General features: G+C 35.9%; 1 protein-coding gene across 8 annotated transcripts in view; it reads right to left on the minus strand.

Annotated features, from left to right (window-relative positions):
• Positions 1-24,832, minus strand: part of ATRX (ATRX chromatin remodeler) — a 287,562-nt gene that overhangs the window by 104,983 nt on the left and 157,747 nt on the right. For all 8 annotated transcript variants that reach the window (XM_044936882.1, XM_044936879.1, XM_044936880.1 and 5 more), the window contains 4 exons: positions 8,424-8,565; positions 7,367-7,476; positions 6,163-6,309; positions 5,833-6,010 (listed from right to left, as the gene is read on the minus strand). In XM_044936882.1, coding sequence (XP_044792817.1) covers positions 5,833-6,010; positions 6,163-6,309; positions 7,367-7,476; positions 8,424-8,565 — 577 coding nt within the window. The remainder of the gene's footprint in view (positions 1-5,832; positions 6,011-6,162; positions 6,310-7,366; positions 7,477-8,423; positions 8,566-24,832) is intronic.

Genomic DNA, 24,832 nt, shown 5'->3' on the forward strand with positions numbered 1-24,832 from the left:
CTGCAGCCTACCAGGCTCCCCCGTCCATGGGATTTTCCAGGCAAGAGTACTGGAGTGGGGTGCCATTGCCTTCTCTGTACTAGCGTGTGAGATGAGTGCAATTGTGCGGTAGTTTCAGCATTCTTTGCCATTGCCTTTCTTTGGGATTGGGATGAAAATTGACCTTTTCCAGTCCTGTGGCCACTGCTGAGTTTTCCAAATTTGCTGACATATTGAGTGCAGCACTTTCACAGCATCATCTTTCAGGATTTGAAACAACTCAACTGGAATTCCATCACCTCCACTAGCTTTGTTCGTAGTGATGCTTCCTAAGGCCCACTTGACTTTCCAGATGTCTGGCTCTAGGTGAGTGATCACACCATCCTGATTATCTGGATTGTGAAGATCTTTTTTGTACAATTCTTCTGTGTATTCTTGCCACCTCTTCTTAATATCTTCTGCTTCTGTTATACCATTTCTGTCCTTTATCAAGCCCATCTTTGCATGAAATGTTCCCTTGGTATCTCTAGTTTTCTTGAAGAGATCTCTAGTCTTTCCCATTCTGTTGTTTTCCTCTATTTCTTTGTATTGATCACTGAGGAAGCCTTTCTTATCCCTCCTTGCTATTCTTTGGAACTCTGCATTCGAATGGGTATATCGTTCCTTTTCTCCTTTGCTTTTCACTTCCCTTCTTTTCACAGCTATTAGTAAGGCCTCCTCAGATAGCCATTTTGCTTTTTTGCATTTCTTTTTCTTGGGGATGGTCTTGAACCCTGTCTCCTGTACAATGTCACGTACCTCCATCCATAGTTCATCAGGTACTCTATCAGATTTAGTCCCTTAAATCTATTTCTCACTTCCACTATATAGTCATAAGGGATTGATTTATGTCATACCTGAATGGTCTAGTGGTTTTCTCCACTTTCTTCAATTTCAGTCTGAATTTGGCAATAAGTTCATGATCCAAGCCACAGTCAGCTCCCAGTCTTGTTTTTGCTGACTGTATAGAGCTTCTCCATCATTGGCTGCAAAGAATATAATCAATATGATTTCTTTGTTGACCATTTGGGGATGTTCATGTGTAGAGTCTTCTCTTGTGTTGTTGGAAGAGGGTGTTTGCTATGACTAGTGCGTTCTCTTGGCAAAACTCCATTAGCCTTTGCCCTGCTACATTCTGTACTCCAAGGCCAAATTTGCCTGTTACTCCAGGTGTTTCTTGACTTCCTACTTTTGCATTCCAGTCCCCTATAATGAAAAGGACATCTTTTTGGCTGTTAGTTCTAGAAGATCTTGTAGGTCTTCATAGAACTGTTCAATTTCAGCTTCTTCAGCGTTACTGCTTGGGGCATAGACTTGGATTACTGTGATATTGAATGTTTTGCCTTGGAAATGAACAGAAACCATTCTTTCATTTTTGAGATTGCATCCAAGTACTGCCTTTTGGACTCTTTTGTTGACTAGGATGGCTACTCCATTTCTTCTAAGGGATTCCTGCCCACAGTAGTAGACATAATGGTCACCTGAGTTAAATTCACCCATTCCGGTCCATTTTAATTCACTGATTTCTAGAATGTCAATGTTCACAATTGCCATCTCCTGTTTGACCACTTCGAATTTGCCTTGATTCATGGACCTAACATTCCAGGTTCCTATGCAATATTGCTCTTTACAGCATCGAACCCTGCTTCCATCACCAGTCCCATTCACAACTGGGTGTTGTTTTTGCTTTGGCTGCATCCCTTCATTCTTTCTGGAGTATTTCTCCACTCATCTCCAGTAGCATATTGGGCACCTACCGACCTGTGGAGTTCATCTTTCACTGTCCTATCTTTTTGCCTTCTCATAAGGAATACGTCAAGGCTGTATATTGTCATCCTGCTTATTTAACTTACATGCGGAGTATATCGTGAGAAACACTGGGCTGGAGGAAGCACAAGCTGGAATCAAGATTTCCGGGAGAAATATCAATAACCTCAGATATGCAGATGACACCACCCTTATGGCAGAAAGTGAAGAAGAATTAATGAAAGTGCAAAGAGGAGAGTGAAAAAGTTGGCTTAAAGCTCAACATTCAGAAAACGAAGATCATGGCAACTGGTCCCATCACTTCATGGGAAATAGATGGGGAAACAGTGTAAACAATGGCTGACTATTTTTCTGGGCTCCAAAATCACTGCACATGGTGATTGCAGCCATGAAATTAAAAGACGCTTACTCCTTGGAAGGAAAGTTATGACCAACCTAGACAGCATATTCAAAAGCAGAGACATTACTTTGCTAACAAAGGTCCGTCTAGTCAAGGCTATGGTTTTTCCACTGGTCATGTATGGATGTGAAAGTTGGACTATAAAGAAAGCTGAGCACAGAAGAATTGATGCTTTTGAACTGTGGTGTTGGAGAAGACTCTTGAGAGTCCCTTGGACTGCAAGGAGATCCAACCAATCCATCCTAAAGGAGATCAGTCCTGGGTGTTCATTGGAAGGACTGATGTTGAAGCTGAAACTCCAATACCTTGGCCACCTGATGCGAAGAGCTGACTCATTTAAAAAGACTCTGATGCTGGGAAAGATTGAGGGAAGGAAGAGAAGGGGACAACAGAGGATAAGATGCTTGGATGGCATCACCAACTCGATGGACATGGGTTGGGTAGACTCCAGGAGTTGGTGATAGACCAGGAGGCCTGGCATGCTGTAGTTCATGGGGTCGCAAAGAATCGGACACGACTGAGTGACTGAACTGAACTGAGCTAATATACACATAAATTACTTAAACACTGATTTAAACAATAGCAATTGTCAAATTATCCCCTATTTTAGGCATTACAGAAAATGCATTTTCTACATGATTTCAGAAGTAACTGCTTCAGTATGATTGGTCAAATAACACAATTGCTATTCAATGTTCAGATGGAACTACATGAAGAATAAGATTTATTTTTAAACTAATCAACTGTTTAAAAATGAAAATACACATCTTGCTTTATATGTAAAAACCTATTATTTATTTTGAATCCTAAAAAGTTTTCTAAATATAAAAATTATCTTTTATACAAGTGATTAAAATGATCTCTACTACCCAATATTACGTGTTCATAAGGGTGTGGTGAAGCAGGTACTGATACATCCTTTGTGGAAGTCTAAGCTAGTATCAACGGGGCTTCCCTGGTGGCTCAGATGGTAAAGAATCTGCCTGCAAAGCAGGAGACCTGGGTTCAATCCTTGGGTCAGGAAAATCCCCTGGAGAAGGGAATGGCTACCCACTCCACTATTCTGGCCTGGAGAATTTCATGGACAGAAGAGACTGGTGGACTATAGTCCATGAGGTTGCAAAGAATTGGACACAACAAAGTGACTAACACTTTCACTTTTCACAAGCTGTTAATCAAATACTGTGGAAGACAATTTCATAATATCTACTAAAATGTAAAATATGTTGCACCCTTAACCCAAATTTCAGCTTCTGGTAATTTATCCTAAAGCTTTACTTCCACAAGTATCACAAGATACATGAAATATTCTCTGAAGCATTGTTATGGTGGGAAATTGAAACAACTTAAAAGCTTGGTCAAAGGGGTTAATAAAACTATGCTATGATGGAATGTTGCAGAACTTAAAATTAATGATGTACATTTCTTTGTACTATCCTTCAAAGGTATGTCAAATGTGTTGTTACTAAACAAAAGGAAGAGAGTTTCAAAATCTATATTATGATCCCATTTTATTTAAATAACCACCTCAAACAGGGTAATTTTTATCTATGTACACCTATATGTAGAGAAGTAAAGGATTAACCTGGCCCAAAAAAAAGTTTAGCCTTTGCCTCCAGCTCTAGGTCGGTAAACTCTAAATTCCAGGAATGTCTAACTTGATAAAAATTTGTTTACCTAGATGGCTTGGGAAACATTAGAGATAGTGTATGCTAACAAGGTGATGGGGCTGAAGGGAGATCAGCTCTGGGCATGTAGCATCTTCTCAACTTCTGGAGGGACTAGAAACTAAGATGACCCACATGAGTGGTCAACCATGTCTATGTGACCAAGCCCAAACTTCAGACACCAAGGCTCGGATGAATACGCCTGCTTGGCAATATTCCATGTGTACTGTCACTATAACACCAGTCTAATCACAAGAAAAACAACAGACACCAGTGAACATCCTACAGGATACTTTAATAACACTCCTCAAGACTGACAAGATAACAGAAAATAAAAGAAAGACTAATAAACTGACATAGACCAGAGAAGAATGTGGAGACATGACAAACGCTATGTGGTACCCAGGATGGGATCCTGGAATAGAAAGTGGATGGTAATATTAAACTGGTAAAATTCAAATATGGTTTGGAGTCTAGTTACTAATATATCAATTTCTTAGTTTTGACAAATCTACCATGGCAATGAAAGATGAACAGTGGGGGATTTGGATCCAGGATAAATGGGAGCTTTCTTTACTGTCATTTCAACTTGTCTGTAAACAAATAAACAAAAATTTCAAAATAATGTTTTTTTAATGTCACTAAATAGCTTACATAGAAAAACAAACATTACTCATTATATTATAAACTTTCATTTCTTTTTAATTTATTTCCTCATGATCACATTAAACATCTAAAACTTGTTTTAAACTGTTTCAAGGAAACCTTCTGAAAAATATGCTGCAAAACTATTCACTAGCTTATAGCTCTCTGACAACAAAACAACCACAGGACTTTTAGACAACTATTTTAGTCATGAGAAAAGGACAAACTTAACATTTACAATAGCAGTTAGTTTGGTACATGTTGATTATATCATTACTTTAAAAAAAAAGGCAAAAGAGTACAGACTTTCAGTTATAAAATGAATAAGGTCTGAGGATCTAATGTGTAAACAACATGGTGATAACAAGGTGACTATAGCTGATAATAATGCACTATATAACTGAAATCTGAAAATGAGGAGAGCATAAATGTCATGACCAAAAAGAAAAAGAAAACTATGTGAGATAATGGATGTGTAATACAAAGGGGGTAACCCTTTCACAATGCATACATGTATCAAAAGATTACATTGCACATTTTAACTGTTACAATTTTACTTCTCAATTAAACCTCAATAAGCTGAAAAAATAAATTAAAAATAAAACTTAAAAGGGGCAAAGCCATGGATTCTATTCAAATGATTCTATTATTCAAATTCAAATTATTCTATTCAAAATAATACTATTATTTTGGCAGTGAAAAATTAGACTTTCTCAACAAACATCTAAAGCCTCAACAGTGTCTTAAAGTAATTAGATATAACAGATAAAGTTTGAAAAGAAAAAAATATAGAACACAAGTAACTAAATATTGTTGGCTTTGGGACAGTACAACTTGCTGCTTTTCCAAGTCACAAATAAGGATTAAATATTTGGATCTTGCATCATGAGGATACTGTCAACAGCACTGTAAATATTAACCTTCCACAGTGATGACCCATTTAAAAAAAGAAAAAATGCAGCAATTCTTCTAATGACATAAAGTTGGAAAAGAAATGTAAAGAACTGTTTTCAGAGAATAGAGAGAGCTCTTATGACTGTCTAATATTCAGTCAGAGGAATTTGCAATTGTGACATACCTGGTACATTTTTAATTGCTTATTTATTGAAAACCTCAAACACTTTCAGACTCAGCAAGTGAATTCTGAACATGTGGCAATATTAAGGGTGATTTCATCTTAATGAAATTATACTAAGAAACAAACAGAAAGCAAAAACCTGATGATAAACAATAACCAGCTTCTTAATAGTTGGTCAATTAGTATTTGTTAAATAAAACATAACCACATTTTTCATTCAGCTTGCTTTGTTATCTCAGTGTCTGTCAATATCTTACCTGGATCAACCAATGCTTTGTTAAATATTTCTTTAAGTTTCCTACTCTTCACATTCCTTCCTTGAGCAAGATTTCTGTACATCTCATAGCCTATGATCATAACACCACCATCTTCTTGCCACCTCTGTAGCATGTAGCTTCTTTCTTGAGGACGTTTCACAGTTGCTAATTCAGAGACCTTTGGTGGGAAAATAAAGATTTTTAAAGGTAGGAATGCATAAATACTAAATATCCCCATTGAAACATGCATCACTGGCAATTAAAAATCTTATTTTTTACTATATGAATTTTATGCAGTCATTTAGATAATAGAAAATATTTTAAATATACCTCAAGCTTCTCATCATCTTTTAATCCCTCCTGCCACTTCTCAAATTCATTCATCCAATTCAAAGCAGTATTAAGAGGACAAACCACTAAAGCTGTGCTGAAATCCAATTTGTCACACAAAAGAACTGTATGAAGAAAACTTACCACCTACAAGAAAACAAATTAAGTTGCCACCTTCATTTAAATATCTTCAAAAAGAAAATAAATTGAGCAAACTTATAATAGTTGGGATTTTTTTTTTTTTGCTGTTTAAACAATAAAGCAACCAGGCAAAGGTCACAATTTCCAAACCAGGAAAAGTACAGAGAAAGAGATATAACATGTAAAAGGCGGAAATTCAACTAGATGATACATAAGGTCCTTCCAACTCTAAAGCTCCATTATTTTATGATCAGTAATAATAATAATATGAATATAATAAATAATAACCACAGCAAAATAGCTACTAAGTCCCTAGTCCCCAGATCTTTAGAAAATACCACTTCCCATTTAGAAGAAAATTATATCATAGAGTATTTTTCCACTGCAAAGTGTTCTGACTCACTGAATCTACTGTCTTATGGCTTGGAATTACATATATATACACACACACATATATATATATGTATATGTGTGTATATATATTTTTTTTCACTAATTCCACACCTCTGCTACAATTCCAGCAGTCTTCCTGCAACTTCCTGCATTCAGAAATGTAGTGTTTTAATAGTGAAAATACATTATATTCTCATTACTACAGGATCACAGACTATTAAAGTCAGGAATCCCCTGGTTAGGACTCTGTGCTTTCACGCCAAGGACATTGGTTCAAGCCCTGATAGAGGAACTAAGATCTCAGAAGCCACACAGCACGACAAAAAGAAAGTTGTAAAGGAAGTTCATTTCCACCTCAGAATCTTTGCAGTTTTACTGGCTATGCCTATAGTCCCACTGCTTCACTTCATTAGGGTCTCTGTTCAAACATCACTTCTTAAAAGATGCTTTCCCTCTCTATGCTTCCTTAACATTATCTGAAAGTACATATTTCTTATTTTATTTGATTAAAATCTCTCTCTCCCACCAGAATATAAGCTTGTTGGGGGAGAAATCTTGTTATTTGCTGCTTTATCTCCAGACCCTACAACCACATCTGGAACCTAACAGAACATAATATATATTTTTTAATTCATGAATGCACAAGAACAGAATACCTTCATGTTCTTACCTGTAAAGTCTTACCAAGGCCCATGCAGTGGGCAAGAATGCATCCTGAACCTGGAGATTTCTTTGTTTTTTTTACAGACTCACAGCAGCAATCCCACATAAATTGAACACCTAAAAATGATATCTTTGTTAAGTTCAAATTTAAAGGTGCAAGTTAAAAAAATCTTCCTTCGTAAATACATCAAAAATATAACTAAAACTTCTAAGAAACAGAATTTTTTAAAAAGAGAGACACAAAAATCTCTTAATATAAATGAGATTTGTTTTACACACAACCCCCCTACCCACCGCTAAGGTTTATTAGAAAAAATGTTAACACAGGCACACAACAGGGTGACTTTCAGTCCTCTCAGGTATCACAGCAGACCTTTTCTCCATTCCCTGGGATGGTCCAAAGAGACAGATAAATAATCTAATAGAAACTTTATCCAAAGAGAGAATAGATCCCTATCAAATATACTTTCAGGTTTATTGAGTCAATCCAGGGTGGAATTTAATTTATCAGGAGCTAATTTATCATTTCTCCCTTTATTCAACACTAAAAACCGAACAAGAAATGGGCTTGCTACCTAAGGAGTAGGAACTACAGAATTTACTTAATGTATTCATTCACATACACACTCAAAATTGATTTATTGATTCCACTCAGACAAAGCAGAAGATAGGGATAATTGGATATCTTTCCAAAACCAATAAAGGAATATTATTAACAAAAATACTTGAAAAAGCATTTCCTAAAGAAGGCTTTTAGCTAACTGTACCTTTCCCTACCACACCACTGCCCTTAGCTAACCATTGCAGATTAGGTGAAATCCACTTGCTATATATACCCATTTGTGAGTGGCACACAATTTCCGTTTCACAAAACTTATTTCCTGTGCAATGTTCAATTTTGTTCTTCCTCATTAGCTTATACACTCCATAAGGGCAGGGATCATATCTGTTATGCTCACCAGTAAAAGTAACTCCAGGTCTTAGCAGAATGTGAGGCACACTGGGGCCATCAAATATTGGTAAAATTTAACTAAAAACACTTTAACCATCTAATAGTTTCTTACCATCTACTTGATGTGGTTTCAATTTGATAACCATATTTCTATGAACCTGCACTAAAGGTTCTTTGGTTTCTTCATCTTCATCTAAAACCAACTTCGTTGTTATTGGACACTTAGTCGGTGAAGCATCTTCAATTTCTATCACCTACAAGAAAGGGAATTATAGATAGTTAAGCTCAAAGAAACCTTTAAAGCAACGGTGGAATATGAATCTTACTAAGGGAAGTTTTCCAAAATACAGACATGTCTACTTCCATACTAAAATCCAGTAATTTTTGTTCAGTAAGACTAGGATGGATCATTAGTTTACACGTTTTCTAAAATAAAAAACCTCTACAAGACTCTGAATCACTGTGGTAATGTTGGTAATTTATTAATAGCTCATCGGTTTTCACCTTGAACACCTTAACACATGATAGGTAGAGATGTGAGAAAAGGAGCCTCTAAATTAATCTATGACATCACCATTAAAATCTAAATAGACTGGTTCTATTCTTCTAGAGCTTCCCTGGTGGCTCAGATGGTAAAGCGTCTGCCGGCAATGCGGGAGACCCGGGTTCGATCCCTGGGTTGGGAAGATCTCCTGGAGAAGGAAATGGCAACCCACTGCAGTATTCTAGCCTGGAGAATCCCACGGACTGAGGAGCATGGTGGGCTACAGTCCATGGGGTCGCAAAGAGTCAGACACGACTGAGCGAGCTTCACTCACTTCACATTCTTCTAGAAGACATGTGAAAATGTGCAAGGAAACTTATGGTTACCACAATGACTGGTCATGACTAGTATTTAATTCAGGCAGTAGTGAAGGTAAATATAAATGTTTTACAATGTGAATGAAGACAGTCCAAAACAAGAACTGTCCCACCCAAGATTCCAAAAGGCTCTCACTGAAAACCACTGTAAATATGTGTTGTGAAAGGGAAAAATTTTCAGAAACACTGGTATGAGAACCTCAGGCTCAAAAGCATAACAAGAATATATAACACCCTTTAATTGCAAAAGAGAAACAATCACCTCGTTTATTACTTGAAAGAAAACTTAAATACATATACATAAATACAAATACATGTGTCTGAATATATTTTTTTGCTATCTCATCCCAATGTCTATCCATTACATAGTATACTCACGGATTCATGTTGATGTATGGCAAAACCAATACAATATTGTAAAGTAATTAGCCTCTAATTAAAATAAATAAATTTAAATTAAAAAAAAGAACTGTATAAGCTAGGTACAAGTATTGCCATTTTACAAATTAAAAAAAAAAAAAAAAAAAAAAAAAAAAAACCTGAGAGACTGGGAAGTTAAATAACTTATACAAGGTCATGCAACTCTTAAGTAACACAATACTAGGACTTATACCAAGAGGGTTAGGCTCCAAAGTCCATGAACTTAACCACTATGCATTAATACTTTAATAAAGAAAATGCTTATATGAACAGGTTTATGGTTCCATGAAAATCAATAAAGAGTCATGACTTTAAACTACGGACATTATGATGTTTAAGAATAAAATTTTAGGGAGAAGGCAATGGCAACCCAGTCTAGTACTCTTTCCTGGAAAATCCCATGGACAGAGGAACCTGGTAGGATGCAGTCCATGGGGTCGCACAGAGTCGGACACGACTGAAGCAACTTAGCAGCAGCAGCAGCACACAGTTGTAAGCATAATGTAGATGGATACTAAACTACATATCATGTGTAATTCATAAATGAGATTGTGCTTACATGAAGAAACGATCCTCTTAAGTGTAGAATTAATGGACTTTTAGATATGCAGATGACACCACCCTTATGGCAGAAAGTGAAGAGGAACTAGAAGGCCTCTTGATGAAAGTGAAAGAGGAGAGTGGAAAAGTTGGCTTAAAGCTCAACATTCAGAAAACGAAGATCATGGCATCTGGTCCCATCACTTCATGGCAAATAGATGGGGAAACAGTGTCAGACTTTATTTTTTTGGGCTCCAAAATCAGTGCAGATTGTGATTGCAGCCATGAAATTAAAAGACGCTTACTCCTTGGAAGTTATGACCAACCTAGACAGCATATTCAAAAGCAGAGACATTACTCTGCCAACAAAGGTCCATCTAGTCAAGGCTATGGTTTTTTCCAGTTGTCATGTATGGATATGAAAGTTGGACTGTGAAAAAAGCTGAGCGCCGAAGAATTGATGCTTTTGAGCTGTGGTGCTGCAGAAGACTCTTGAGAGTGAGTCCCTTGGACTGCAAGGAGATGCAACCAGTCCATTCTAAAGATCAGTCCTGGGTGTTCATTTGAAGGACTGATGCTAAAGCTGAAACTCCAGTACTTTGGCCACCTCAAGTGAAGAGCTGACTCATTGGAAAAGACTCTCATGCTGGGAGGGATTAGGGGCAGGAGGAGAAGGGGACGACAGAGGATGAGATGGCTGGATGGCATCACCGACTCGATGGACATGAGTTTGGTTGAACTCCGAGAGTTGGTGATGGACAGGGGCGCCAGCCGTGCTGCGATTCATGGGGTCACAAAGAGTCGGACACGACTGAGCGACTGAACTGAACTGAACTGAACTGACACAATATCCTTTCTGTGTTGGTGTTTGTATTTAAGACTGTAAATCTCATCAGCTTTTGCACAGTTAATGTCTCTATTAGACTCGTTAAAAAAGTATCTTCTATGGTTAATAAAATGTAAAGACTGAACCTGCTATTATGCTAGCTTTCATTCTTACATATTTTCACAGGGAACTTGCTTTAATGAATTTATTTTGAGAAGTTTTAAATCAAATTCTATGTCAGGATTTTACATTAATGTCCAATAGGTGGTTAGATTTGTTCAGTGTTAAAATAGGTATTATGGTAACTTCCTCATCAGTTAAATTACTAATTTAAAGTATAACATGTTTTAATTAAGAGAAACTAACTTATAGAGAAATTTGGCTGAGAATAGACAACTGTTAAGGTCCTTTGTTGTATAGAATGCTGTGCTTTAATAAATCATGATGCTGTAATAGAAAAAAAAAAGAATAAAATTTTAGCTGGTACTTTTTTCCTTATTTAGAACTGTAACTAGGAATGAATGATTACTTGATACTCACTATAGACATTTCCAAACATGAATAGAAGTATATAGAATAGCATAATGAGCCCTATCACCCATTATTCAGCCTCAAAAATTATCAACCTCTGGCCAGTTGTTTCACTGGCAGCCTCTCACTCATTCTCCAACTCCTCTGATCCCATAAATGATTCTGAAGCAAATCCAAGCAAGTATATTAATTCATCTGTAAATGTTTTAGAATGTCTCTTTAAAAGGACATTCTCTCTTTTTAAAATCATAACTACAGTATCATTATTACATGTAAAAATTATTTAAACAAGTCACAAATTTGTAATATATTACCTTGATAAAACTAGAATTATATACAAATCAAGACATGGTAGAGTATAAATAGCACTGGTCATTTAGATCCCAGCTCTATTTCAACAACTTACTTAAACTCTCTTAGCTTCAGTTTGTCCGTGTGGAAACTAGGAAAGCTTATAAATAACTCTCATGAGGTAGTTGTGGTGATTAAATGAGGCAAAGAAAACAAAGTATCAGGCACAGACTAAGTATTCAACAAATTTTTATTGTGTTCTACCTTGGATGTTTCCCAGCTTCATACTGCTGTGTCAAAGACATAAGCCAAAATGGAAAATTATCTAAATGTCTTGTCCTGTTTGCAAGGTGTGGTGGGCAGAACCCTAAAACGGCCTCCAAGATTCCAATCCTCTGCTGTAAACATTCTATATAACTCCATTCCCTTGGGGGTGACTGAGATCTGTAACTATAATCATTCCCATAAGTGGGCAACTAATCAGTTGATTTGACATAATCAAAAGGGAGATTCCCTTAGATGAGGTGGGCTTAAGCAAGGTAAGCCCTTTAAAAGATTGATGAGTAAGAAATGTTCTCTTACTGGTCTCCAAGACAAGCAAACTGCCACACTATAGAGAAGTCTACAGTACTTAAGAACCTCATTGCCAGAATCACAAGGAACTTAATTCTGCCAACATGTGAGCTAGAAAAAAGCACAAAGTCTTAGATGAAAATTGCAGCTCTAGCGAACATCTTCAATTTCAACTTAGTGATAAACTGAGCAGAAGACCCAGCAGAGTCAGGCTCAGCTAAGCCACTCTCAAATACCTGATTTATCGAACTGTGAGATAATAACTTTGCTTTGTTTTTAGCTAAGCCTGATAGTTTTTTTTTAATGCACAGTAGAAAAATAATATATAAGGCTTTAACTAAGATTTCTGAACCATATGTTCATAAGTGATATGGATGACATTTTAGCTATTAAGCACAATCTTTGGGATTAGAGATGAATGAATCTTCAACCTGAATGGAGAAGATAATTTACAAAGAAATGGTCTACTTATCTGTGACTAAGTACATGTGTTTATGCACTAAAGGTACAACTTAAGGAAAGTTTATTTAACTAATAATAGACAGAAAGGAATGAAATGAGAGAATTTAGGAGAAATAAATTAAGCTATAGTAAAGAATAAATAAGGACATGCATCCCATGTCTGAATTGAAAAAGGAAAAGAAAACATGAATACAAAATCATTTAGGCAACACACTGAAAAGGCTGAGCCCCATTTCTGCTGATGGAGATTAAGTACTATGATGCATGATGGAGTATTAGGGACCAAATCTGTCCTTCTGTTGTAATCAATTAGAAAAGTAGACAAAACATATGAAACAAACATATGACTTTGGATTATAAGAACCAACAGGACACTGATACCTGAGAGAAGAAAAATCAACAAGGAGGGCCCTAATCCCTCTTGATTGCTGCCAGAAGGTACATTTCAGAATTTAAGATAACTCAAGCAGAACTCTGGAGTTGTGCTGAGTTGGGGAAACAGAGGTTAAGCTCAGAGAGCTGGAAAAAATACAGAGAAACTACAGAGAGAAAAGAGCTATAAAAAAAGACCTCCAGAAATCAAAATGGGAGTCACTTCAGTCTTGAGTATTACAATGCACATGAAGAATGAAATTCCACAAAGCCAGACAAAGTGTGACCAAAAAGTCATGAAGCAAATAGTCCCCAGTGATCATATAGGTCTGGAAGGCATTCAGTTTTAAACAAGGTAGGATATGATCTTCATACTAACTCAGGGCATTCAGTAGAGACCAGACAAAGGCCACACATTAGCAGTGGGGCAAAACCATCCATAAACTACAGGGACACACCTTAAGAGGTTTTTTTTTTTGAACTATCAAAATAATTTAACTGGGGACTTCACTACTGCTACAGGGGTTAAGAATGCACCTGCCAATGCAGGGACACGGGTTCCATCCCTGATCTGGAAAGATCCTACATGTTATGTATAGAGCAACTAAACCTGTGCACCACAACTACTGAGCCCATGCTCTAGGGCCCTTGTGCTGCAACTACTGAGCCCACAAGCTGCAACTACTGAAGGCTGTGAGCCTAGAACTCGTGCTCTAAAACAAGAGAAGCCATGGCAATAAGAAGCCCACACATCACAACTAGAGAGTAGCCCCTGCTCGCTACAACTAGAGAAAGCCCACACAGAGCAGTGAAGAACCAGCACAGCCAAAAATCAAAAAGAATAATTAAACTGAACTAATAAGTACCTTAAATATCTATACAGAACAATGCCAGCACTCTCCAATAGAATACAACATACACTCAACAATACCTGATTTACAATGTCTAGTTTTTAATAGGATAAGGCAATGGCAACCCACTCCAGTACTCTTGCCTGGAAAATCCCATGGACAGAGGAGCCTGGTGGGCCACAGTCCATGGGGTCACGAAGGTCAGACATGACTGAGCAACTTCACTTTCACTTTTCACTTTCATGCATTGGAGAAGGAAATGGCAACCCACTCCAGTGTTCTTGCCTGGAGAATCCCAGGGACGGTGGAGCCTGGTGGGCTGCCGTCTATGGGGTTGCACAGAGTCGGACATAACTGAATAGACTTAGCAGCGGCAGTTTTTAATAAAACATTATTAGATACATCAAGAAAGAAAACTATGAACAATAATCAACAGAAAAATCACTTAACAAAAATGGTAAGAAATGACAGAGATGTTCAAATTGGCAGACAAGCACAATAAAGCAGATGTAAAATGTGTTCCAATACTGAAAGGAAGATGTGAACACAGTGGGAAAAGAAATACAAGCTATAAGAAAGAACCAAATGTAATTTCTATGTAATAAAAAATAAATATTTAATATGAAAAACTCACTGAATGAGATTAGCATCATAATGGAAAAGAAGAAAAGATCTTGCTTGAAGACAAAGCAAGAGAAACTACCTAAAATGAAATGGGAGAGGGGAGGGGGCAGGGGGAGGAATTGAAGAAACTAGTGGGAAAATGCTCAGCAATCTAATACATATGTAATTAGAGTCTCATATAGGAAAAGAACAGAAAACCTTGTCTGAAGAAATAATGGTCAAAACTTTCAAAAATTTTGATAGAAACTGTAAGTCCAAAGAACCAGCAAGTTAAAGGAGCACCAGGCAGGATAAAAACTAAGAAAATCACAACCATCAATTCCTGAAAGTCAGTGATAAATAGATAAGTTTTCACAAACCATTAAAACATCTAATCATTTTAAAAAAGAAAAAAAGACACATTACATACACATGGGTAGGTTGAGGGGCAAAAATAAAGACAAGAAACAACATGTCATGAAGAAGCAACATCAAGAAAAAGCTAATAACTTAGAATTCTATACCCATGGATTATAACATTCAGAAACTAAGGGAAAAGTAAGATGTCAGCAAAATGACAAGAAACAAGCTCTAAGCTCCTGTTTTCACACAGAAATATAAAAACAAATGAAAAATGAAAAAACTTTAAAAATCACAAACTGTTTGAACCAACTTTGTCAGAGTTCTGGAAAACAGTCAAAGGTTTATAGCAGCCAAGTAAATGACCAGTCAAGAAAAGGCCATTTTCAAAATGGTAGTAAAGTTTTATAGTATTTTTACTTGCTCTTACCCCACTACCTGTTAGTGAAGTGATAGTCTTATTCTTGAAGCAGCAGTAGCCTTGTGGACAGTTTCTTCCCTCAAACCAGAGGGAATACAGTATAAATTATTTGCTAGTTATTGTGTACAGCTATTCTAACCTGCCAGAGGATAACTGAAGGAATGACATAAAATTCTTACTACTATTTCACCTAACTTAAATTCTAATGGGAGAAACAGAAGGAAATGCTTAAAGAGAAAAAAATAGTTACAAGGCAACTGTAAACCCACAGATGCCAGGGCCAAGACATTATACACGGAGAAATACAACTGACCATCTAAGGCCCAGAAAAGAAGATAGGATAAGACTCTTGGAATTTAGGGCATCTGAAACTAGCAAAACATACAGAATAATTTAAAAAGCCATGTTTCCCCGGGGGGGGGGGGGAACACTGAGCAAACCTCAAGTTTTAACTTCAGAGGGATCCTTAACTTAACTGTAAGCCTAGTTAAGTACTAGAGAAGTATCCCAGTACAGAGCTAATTTAAAAAGACTGAGAAGAAATCAGCATTCAAGGAAATTTCCCTCAAAACATTAACAGAACACTAGAGAAAGGAAAAGAGCATTAAGTAATGATGTACAACAATAAACAAACTTTGTAAAAATAAATGAGGAGAGTCTCATAACAATCAGACAGTAACAACTAAAGAAAAAAATACAAAAAATCCTTGGAAAGGGAGAAAACTTAACTTCCAGAGTTATCACATTATAATAGCTAAACCCCTAATGGCAATAAAAAAAACCCCCACAAACCAAACAATGAAACAGGAAAACATGGGCAATTCAAAAGAAGAAATTAAAATAACAGAAAACATCCCTAAGAGGTCCTCAACAACGGACTCATTACACAAAGCAAAAGTGGGAACAATCTAAAAAACATCAAGAAAAGATACAAAATGGGGAATATCAACAAAGAAGTAGAAATTACAAACAAGAACCAAACAGAAAATCTGGAACTGAAAAAGAAAAAAGTGAAATAACTTTAAAAACAATTCAGATATGAGCAGGAAGAAGAATCATTGAACATGAAGGTGACAACTGAAATTATCAAGTCTAAGTAGCAGAAAGAAAACAGAATTAAGAAAAGTGAGAGACCAAGGGACTTGTGGGATATCATCAAGCAGACCAATATGCATATTATGAGAGTCAAAGGAGAAGAAAAATACAGGCAAAAGGTTATTTGAGGAAATAATGGCCAAAACTTCCAAATTTGGGGTAGCCTGAGTAAAGACCAGGAGCTACAAATCCAAGAAGCACAACAAACTTGAACTGAGATAAACTAAGAGACTCAGACTAACCACATTATAGTTACACCTTCACAGTATAAAGACAGAAAGAATCTTGAAAGTATCAAGAGAGAAGTGATCTATCACAAAAGGGATCATCAATAACATTATCAGTTTATTTCTCATCAGAAACTTGAAGATCAAAAGGCAGCGCAATGATATATTTTAAACTACTGAAATAAAGTAACTGTCACCTGAGAATTTTATATTAAACAAAAGTATCATTCAAAATAGAGGGAGAAACTAATACATTCTTAAACCAAGACAGTTCATTAAAAATAGACCTACGCAACAAAAATTGCTAAAGTGAAGCCTTTGGGCTGAAATGAAAGAATACTGAAAGATGGATAAAGAACTATCCATATGTATGGAAAACACACACGGCCAAACACAAAACCCAATAGTATTGACATTTTGGTTTGTAACTCCAAGTTTACTTTCTATAGAATTTAAAAGACAAACCATAAAAAGTAACTATATGTTACTGGGGCATAAAATACATAAAAACAAAATGTGCAACACAAATTATATGCAAGGAGAAATGGGGCTGTATAATACATTTACAATATTTTTCTACATGATTAAAGTTAAGTTCATTAAATTCAAACTATAACATTATGACTTTAGGAGGTTACATCTAATCCCATGTTAACTACAAAGAAAATATCTATAGATTACCAAGAAGATATAACAATCATAAAGATAAATATACCAAAATCAGAGTCCCAAATTATATGAAGCAAACACTGACAGAATTGAAAGGAGAAATAATAGACTGTTCTACAAAAATAGTTTGGAGACATAATACCCTACTTTCAGTAATAAATAGAATAAGCCAACTGAAGATGGAAACACAGAACTTGAACAACAATGTCGACCAGTAAGTCCTATCAAAGAGAACACTCCATTCAACAACAGCAGAGTACAAATTTTCTCAACTTCATGTAACACTTCTTAAGGACAGACCACATGATAGGGCACAAAACAAGCCTTAATAAATTTTAAAACATCAAAAACATAAAATTAACAATACTTCAAATAAAATAAAATTTAAAATAAAATAAAATGAAAAAGCTTATCAACTTATTAAAAAATTAAATAAAAATTTAAAATCTCCAATCACAACGGAATGAAACTAGAAATCAGTAATAGAAGAACAATGGGGAAAACGCAAATATGCATCATTTAAAAATGACACTCTTAAATAACAAAAAGGTCAAATAAGAAATTACAAGAGACATTAGAAAACACCTTCAAATTAAAATAAAATAGAATACTAAAGCTTGTGGAATTCAGGGTTTAGAAAAGAAGTAAAATTCTCACTGTTTTGAGATGATATTATACTATAAATAGAAAACCATAAAGATGCTATCAGAAAATTACCAAAGCTAACCAGTGAATTTAGTAAGTTGCAGGATACAAAATCAATACATAGAAATCTCTTTCATTCCTATACACTAACAATGAAAACTCAGAAAGAAATTAAGGAAACAATCCCATTCACCACTGAAACAAAAAGATAAAATACCTAGGAATGAATGTACTTAAGGAAAAAAGGGGCAGTATTGTTGTTGTTGTTGTTGTTATTGTTCAGGGGTAAACTGGGTCCTAATTGTTGCAACGCCATGGACTGCAGCATGCCAGGCTACTCTGCCATCACTATCTCCCAAATTAATGTCCATTGAGTTGGTGACAATATCTAAACATCTCATACTCTGCTGCCCCCTGCTCCTTTTGCTTTCCATCTTTCTGATCATCAGGGTCTTATCCAATAAATCAGCTCTTTGCACCAGGTGGCCAAAGTACTGAATCTTCAGATTTAGCATCAATCCTTCCAATGAATATTCAGGGTTGATTTCCTTTTGGATTGACTGGGTTGATCTTCCTGCTGTACAAGGAATTTCAAGAATCTTTTCCAACACCACAATGTGAAAGCATCTATTCTTCAGTGCGCAGCCTTATTTATGGTCCAGCCCTCACATCTGTAATTGACTACTGGAAAATAATAGCTTTTATTTATGGACCTTTATTGTCAAAGTGATATCTCTGATTTTTAATACTCTGTCTAGATTTGTCACAGCTTTCCTTCCAAGGAGCAAGCATCTTTTAATTTCATGGCTACAGTCACTGGCAGCAGTGATTTTGAAGCCCCCCAAAATAAAATCTGTCACTAATTTCACTTTTTCCCCTTCTATCTGCCATGAAGTGAGGGGACTACAGGCCATAATCTTAGTTTTTTTTAATGTTGAGTTTTAAGCCAGCTTTTTCACGCTCCTGTTTCACCCTCATCAAGAGGCTCGTTAGGTCCTCTTCACTTTCTGTCATTACAGTGGTATCATCTGCATATCTGAGGTTGTTGGTGTTCCTCCTGGCAATCTTGATTCTAGCTCCTGATTTATCCAGCCCAGGATTTCACATGAGGTAACTCTGTAAAGAAGTTAAATAAGCAGAGTGACAATATACATCCTTCTCATACGCCTTTCCCAATTTTGAACCTGTTCGTTGTTCCACATCTGGTTCTAACTTGGCTTCTTACCTGCATACAGGTTTCTCAGGAGATAAGTAAGGTGGTCTGGTATTCCCATCTCTTTAAGAATTTTCCAGACTTTGTTGTGATCCACATAGTCAAAGGCTTCAGTATAGTCAAGGAAGCAGATGTTTTTCTGGAATTTCCTTGCTTTCCCCATAATCAAACAAATGCTGGCAATTTCATCTCTGCTTCCTCTGCCTCTTCTAAACCCAGCTTGGACATATGGAAGTTCTCAATTCACATACTGTTGAAGCCTAGCTTGAAGGATTCTGAGTATAAACTTACTAGCATGTGAAATGACAGCAATTGTATGGTAGTTTGAACATTCTATGGCATTGCCATTCTTTGGGACTGGAAAGAAAACTGACCTTTTCCTGTCCTGTGGCCACTGCTGAGTTTTCCAAATTTGCCAGCATATTGAGTACAGCACTTTAACAGCATTATCTTTTATGATTTGAAATAACTCAGCTGGAAATCCAACACCTCCAATAGCTTTGCTCATTGTAATTCTTCCTAAGGCCCATCTGACTTCACACTTCAGGATGTCTAGTGCTAGGTGAGTGACTACACCATTGTGGTTATCCAGGTCATTAATACCATTTTTGTATACATCTGTGTACTCCAGCCACCTCTACTTAATCTCTTCAGCTTCTGTCAGGTCACCATTTCCGTCCTTTATCGTACCCATCCTTCCATGAAATGTTCCACTGATGTTTCCAATTTCCTTGAAGAGACCTCTAGTCTTTTCCATTCTATTGTTTTCCTCTATTTCTTTGTATTGTTCATTTAAGATCTTATCTCTGCTTGCTAGTCTCCGGAACTCTGCATTCAGTTGGGTATATCTTCTCCTTTCTTCCTTGCCTTTCACTTCTCTTCTTTCCTCAGCAATTTCTAAAGCCTCCTTAGACAAACACTTTGCTTTCTTGGCACTGCCTACTGTACAAAGTTATGAACCTAAAACCAAAATGGATTTTCAGGCACTTGTCTATCAAATCTAATCCCTTAAATCTATAAATCACCTCCACTGTATAATCAAAAAGGATCTGATTAAGTCATACTTGAATGGCCTAGTGGTTTTCCCTACTTTCTTCAATTTGAGCCTGAATTTTGCTATAAGGAGCTCATGATCTGAGCCACAGTCAGCTCCAGGTCTTGTTCTTGATGATTGTATAGAGCTTCAAGGAGAGAAAAGAGGCATATACAGAAAACTATAAGACATTTTTGAAAGAAATCAAAGACTACACAAATAGATGGAGAGATATACCATGTTGCTGGATTGGAAGAATCAACATTGTGAAAATGAATATATTACCCAAAGCAACCTACAGATTCAATGCAATCCCTATCGAATCGCCAATGGCATTTTTCACAGAACTAGGACAAACAATTTCAGAATTCGTGTGGATACACAAAAGGACCCGAATAGAAAAAGCAATCTTGAGAAAGAAGAAAACAGCTGAAGGAATCAACTTTCTTAACTTCAGACTATACTACAAAGTTAGTCATCAACACAGTATGGTACTGCCACAAAAACAGAAATATAGACCAGTGAAACAAGACAGAAAGCCCAAAGATAAACCCATACACCTATGGGCACCTTATCTTCGACAAAGAAGGAAAGACTATACAATGGAGAAAAGACAGGAAAACTGGACAGCTATATGCAAAAGAATGAAATTAGAACATTTCCTAATATCATACACAAAGAAAAACTCAAAATGGGTTAAAAACCTAAATGTAAGACAACAAACTATAAAACTCTTAGAGGAAAACGTAGAATACTTTCTGACATAAATAGACTTTCTATGACCCACTTACTAGAGTAATGGAAATAAAAACAAAAATAAACAAATGGAACCTAATTAAACTTAAAGCTTCTGAACAGCAAAAGAAACCATAAACAAGATGAAAAGACAATCCTCAGAATGGGAGAAAATAATTGCAAATGAAGCAACTGACAATAGATTAATCTCCAAAATATACAAGCAGGTCATGAAGTTTAACATCAGAAAACAAACAACCCAACCAAAAAATGGGCATAAGACTTAAATAGACATTTCTCCAAATTAGACATAATAATAATGCCAATTTTTCTCAAACTCTTCTAGAAAACTAAAGAGGAGGGAATATTTTCTAATTCATTCAATGAGACCAGCATTACCCTAATTTAAAATTTAAAAGATAAACTATAAGAAAACTACAGATTCTCTGTGAATATACTCTCAAAATTATTCCACAAAGTACCAGCAAACAAAATTCAACAGTATATATTACACAGGATTATACAAAATGGCAAAGAAAGAAATTGTTATGACACAGGCTTTGGCAATGATGCCTTAAATAAAACATAAAAAGCACATGCAATGAAAGAAAAAAAAATAGATCAACTGGACTTCATCAAAATTTCAAAATTTTATGCCAAGGATATTTATCAACAGAATTCAAGATAATCCATGAGATGGAGGAATATATTTGCAAATCACATATCTGATAACAGACTGATATCCAGATATATATAGAACCCCTACAATACAACAATAACAAAAACAACACAATTTTTAAATGTGCAAAGGATTTGAATAGACATTTCTCCAAAGATATACAAATAGTCAATACACACATAAAAAGATGCTCAACATCACTAGTCATTAAGAAGACGCAAATCAAAACCTTAATTATCCAAATTCTTGCATCTCCTCTTATCTAGAAAAGCACTAAACTCCTTCATAGTGACATCATCTCCTCATGAAAAGCAGAAAAACTTTTTTTTAAGATAAGTGCTTGATTTCACAAAATTTCCCTTCACCACCTTACCCCACTACCTCTTAGAGCAGTGTCTCAGAGCTATCTGAGGTGTTGTCTCCCTCAGTGCAGTCCCAATTTTGCCCCAAATAAAACTTAACTTCTTAAAAAACAAAACCATAATGAAATACCACTTCACGTCCATAATGTTGGCTATTACAAATGGGGTGGGGGGTGGGGGGCAGAAAAAGGTAAGAAAGAAGAGAAAGAAAGGAAAGGAAAAAAAAAAGAAATGTTGTAAAGATGTAGAGAAATTGGAACCTGTATGCATTGCTGTGGAAATGTAAAGTGGTACAGCTGTTAAGGAAACGATGTGATGACTCCTCAATGTTCCTCAATCATTCCACTTTTGTATATATATACCCAGACACATGGAAAGCAGGAACTTGAAGAGATATTCATATATCCATGTTCCTAGCACTATTATTCCCAACAGCCAGAAAGTGTAAGAACCCTAAAATATACATCAACAGATGAATGAATACCCAGATGTAGAGTGGACTTGTGCACACAGCAGGGGAAGGAGAAGGTAGGACAAATTAAGAAAGTGACACTGCCATATATGCATCTTCCTGTATAAAATAGAGAGCTAGTGGGAAGTGGCTATATAACACAGGGAACCCAGTGATTTTGTGAGCCCAGATGGAGAGGGTGTGGAGAAAAGGGAACCCTCTTGCGCTCTTGGTGGGAATGTAAATTGATACAGCAACTATATAAGACAGAATTGAGATTCCTTATAAAACTAGGAATAAAGCCACCATATGATCAGCAATCCCACTACTAGGCATAAACCATGAGGAAACCAAAACAGAAAAAGATACATGTATCCCAATAGCTAGAACAGTGCTGTTTACAAGAGCTAGAACATGGAAGCAACCCAGATGTCAACAGATGAATGGATAAAGAAGCTGTGGTTCATATATACAACAGAATACTATTCAGCCATAAAAAGGAATCCATTTGAGTCAGTTCTAATGAGGTGGATGAATGCAGAGCCTATTATATGGAGTGAAGTAAGTCAGAAACACAAAAACAAATACTGTATACTAATACATATATATGGAATCTAGAAAGATGGTACTGATGAAATTATTTGAAGGGCAGCAATGGAGACACAGACACAGAGAAAGACTTATGGATCACCAAGGGGGGCGGGGAGGATAGGGTGGGATGTATGGAGAGAGTAACATGGAAAATTATATTACCATATATAAAATAGACAGCCAATTGGAATTTGTTATATGACAATGAAAACTCAAACTGGGGAGGGGTGGAATGCGGAGGGAGATGGGAGGGAGATTTAAAGAGAGAGGACATACGTATACCTATGGGTGATTTATGTTAATGACTGGCAGAAACCAACACAATCCTGTAAAGTAATTATCTTCCAATTTAAAAATAAACAAATTTAAAATTAAAGAACACAATTTTTTAAAAAAACAGATGAATGAATAAACAAAATGTGGTATATGCATACAATGCAATGTTCATCCTTAAAAACAAATGAAATTCTAATAGTTGGTACAACATGAATGAATCTTGAAAATATTCTGTCATGTGAAATAAGACAAAAGGACAAATATTGAATAAATCCACTTATATGAGGTAAATAGGCAAATTCATAAGAGACAGAAAGTAGAAGAGAGGTTACAAGAGACTAGTGGAAAAAGGGGATGGGCTCTAGTTTTAAATGGGTACAGAGTTTCTGTTTGGAATGATGAAAAAGGCATTGAAAAGGATGGTGATGATGATTACACAACATGTATTTCACTGACCTGTGTACTTAAAAATAGTTAAAATAATAAGAAAATTTTTAAAAAGAACCCAAAGAAGCACAAACAAAATAAGTCATTCCAATACATAACAGGATACTCCAGTTTAGTGAAAACCTTGAAACAACCTAACTGTACCTCAAAAGAAGATTTGGGGAAGGCAAGGTTGACAGTGATATGTCCATTCAAAAGGTAAGTTTTGCCACAGTTAAGGGCAGACACAAGCTACTGAGGAAAAAACACTCTCCAAATATTAAGTAAAAAGAAAAAAAGGCAAGGTGAAGAAAACCATGAAAATATATACATTTCCGAATTCCATGGTATGTCAAAAACAAAATGTAAACTTAAGATTGGTATATTTCACTCTAAGTAAATTTTTCATAAAAAGAAAAATTTTAAATAAATATCAATTCTAATTAATGATATGCAACCTAAAGCATTTAGGTGAAGTGAAATAATGTTTGCAACTGACTTTCAAATGCATAAAAATATAATGAAGGATAGAGAGCTTAGTAGATAAATAGTCATAAACCAAGTATAGTGAAATATCAACAGAAAAATGTAGGACATGAGTTTATGGGAAATCACTGTGAAATTCTGTAAACTTAGCAGTATGTTGGAACTTTTCATAGCAAAGTACTTGAAAAATAAGATGGTATGACTACACCATACTCAAACAGAGAAGATTTCAGATGAAAAATCAGCAGTGTTAAAAAGGGACTTTACATACTGATAATGGATCAATTCATGAGAAAGACATAATAATCCCACAAGTAGATGTACCTAGCAGAGCTTTAACAAACTATGAGAAAAAACAGAGAAGTGCAATGAGAAAATGACAAACTGACAATTAAACTTGCAGACCTCAAATTTGCTCTATGAGACAAAATATCATTAAGGATATACAGGATGTGAATGTAATAAATCAACATAACCTAACTGAAATTTATAGAATATTTCACACCACAAAAGTAAAATATT

The sequence above is a fragment of the Bubalus bubalis genome, chromosome X, assembly GCF_019923935.1.
Source record: "Bubalus bubalis isolate 160015118507 breed Murrah chromosome X, NDDB_SH_1, whole genome shotgun sequence".
Taxonomy (NCBI): Eukaryota; Metazoa; Chordata; class Mammalia; order Artiodactyla; family Bovidae; genus Bubalus; species Bubalus bubalis.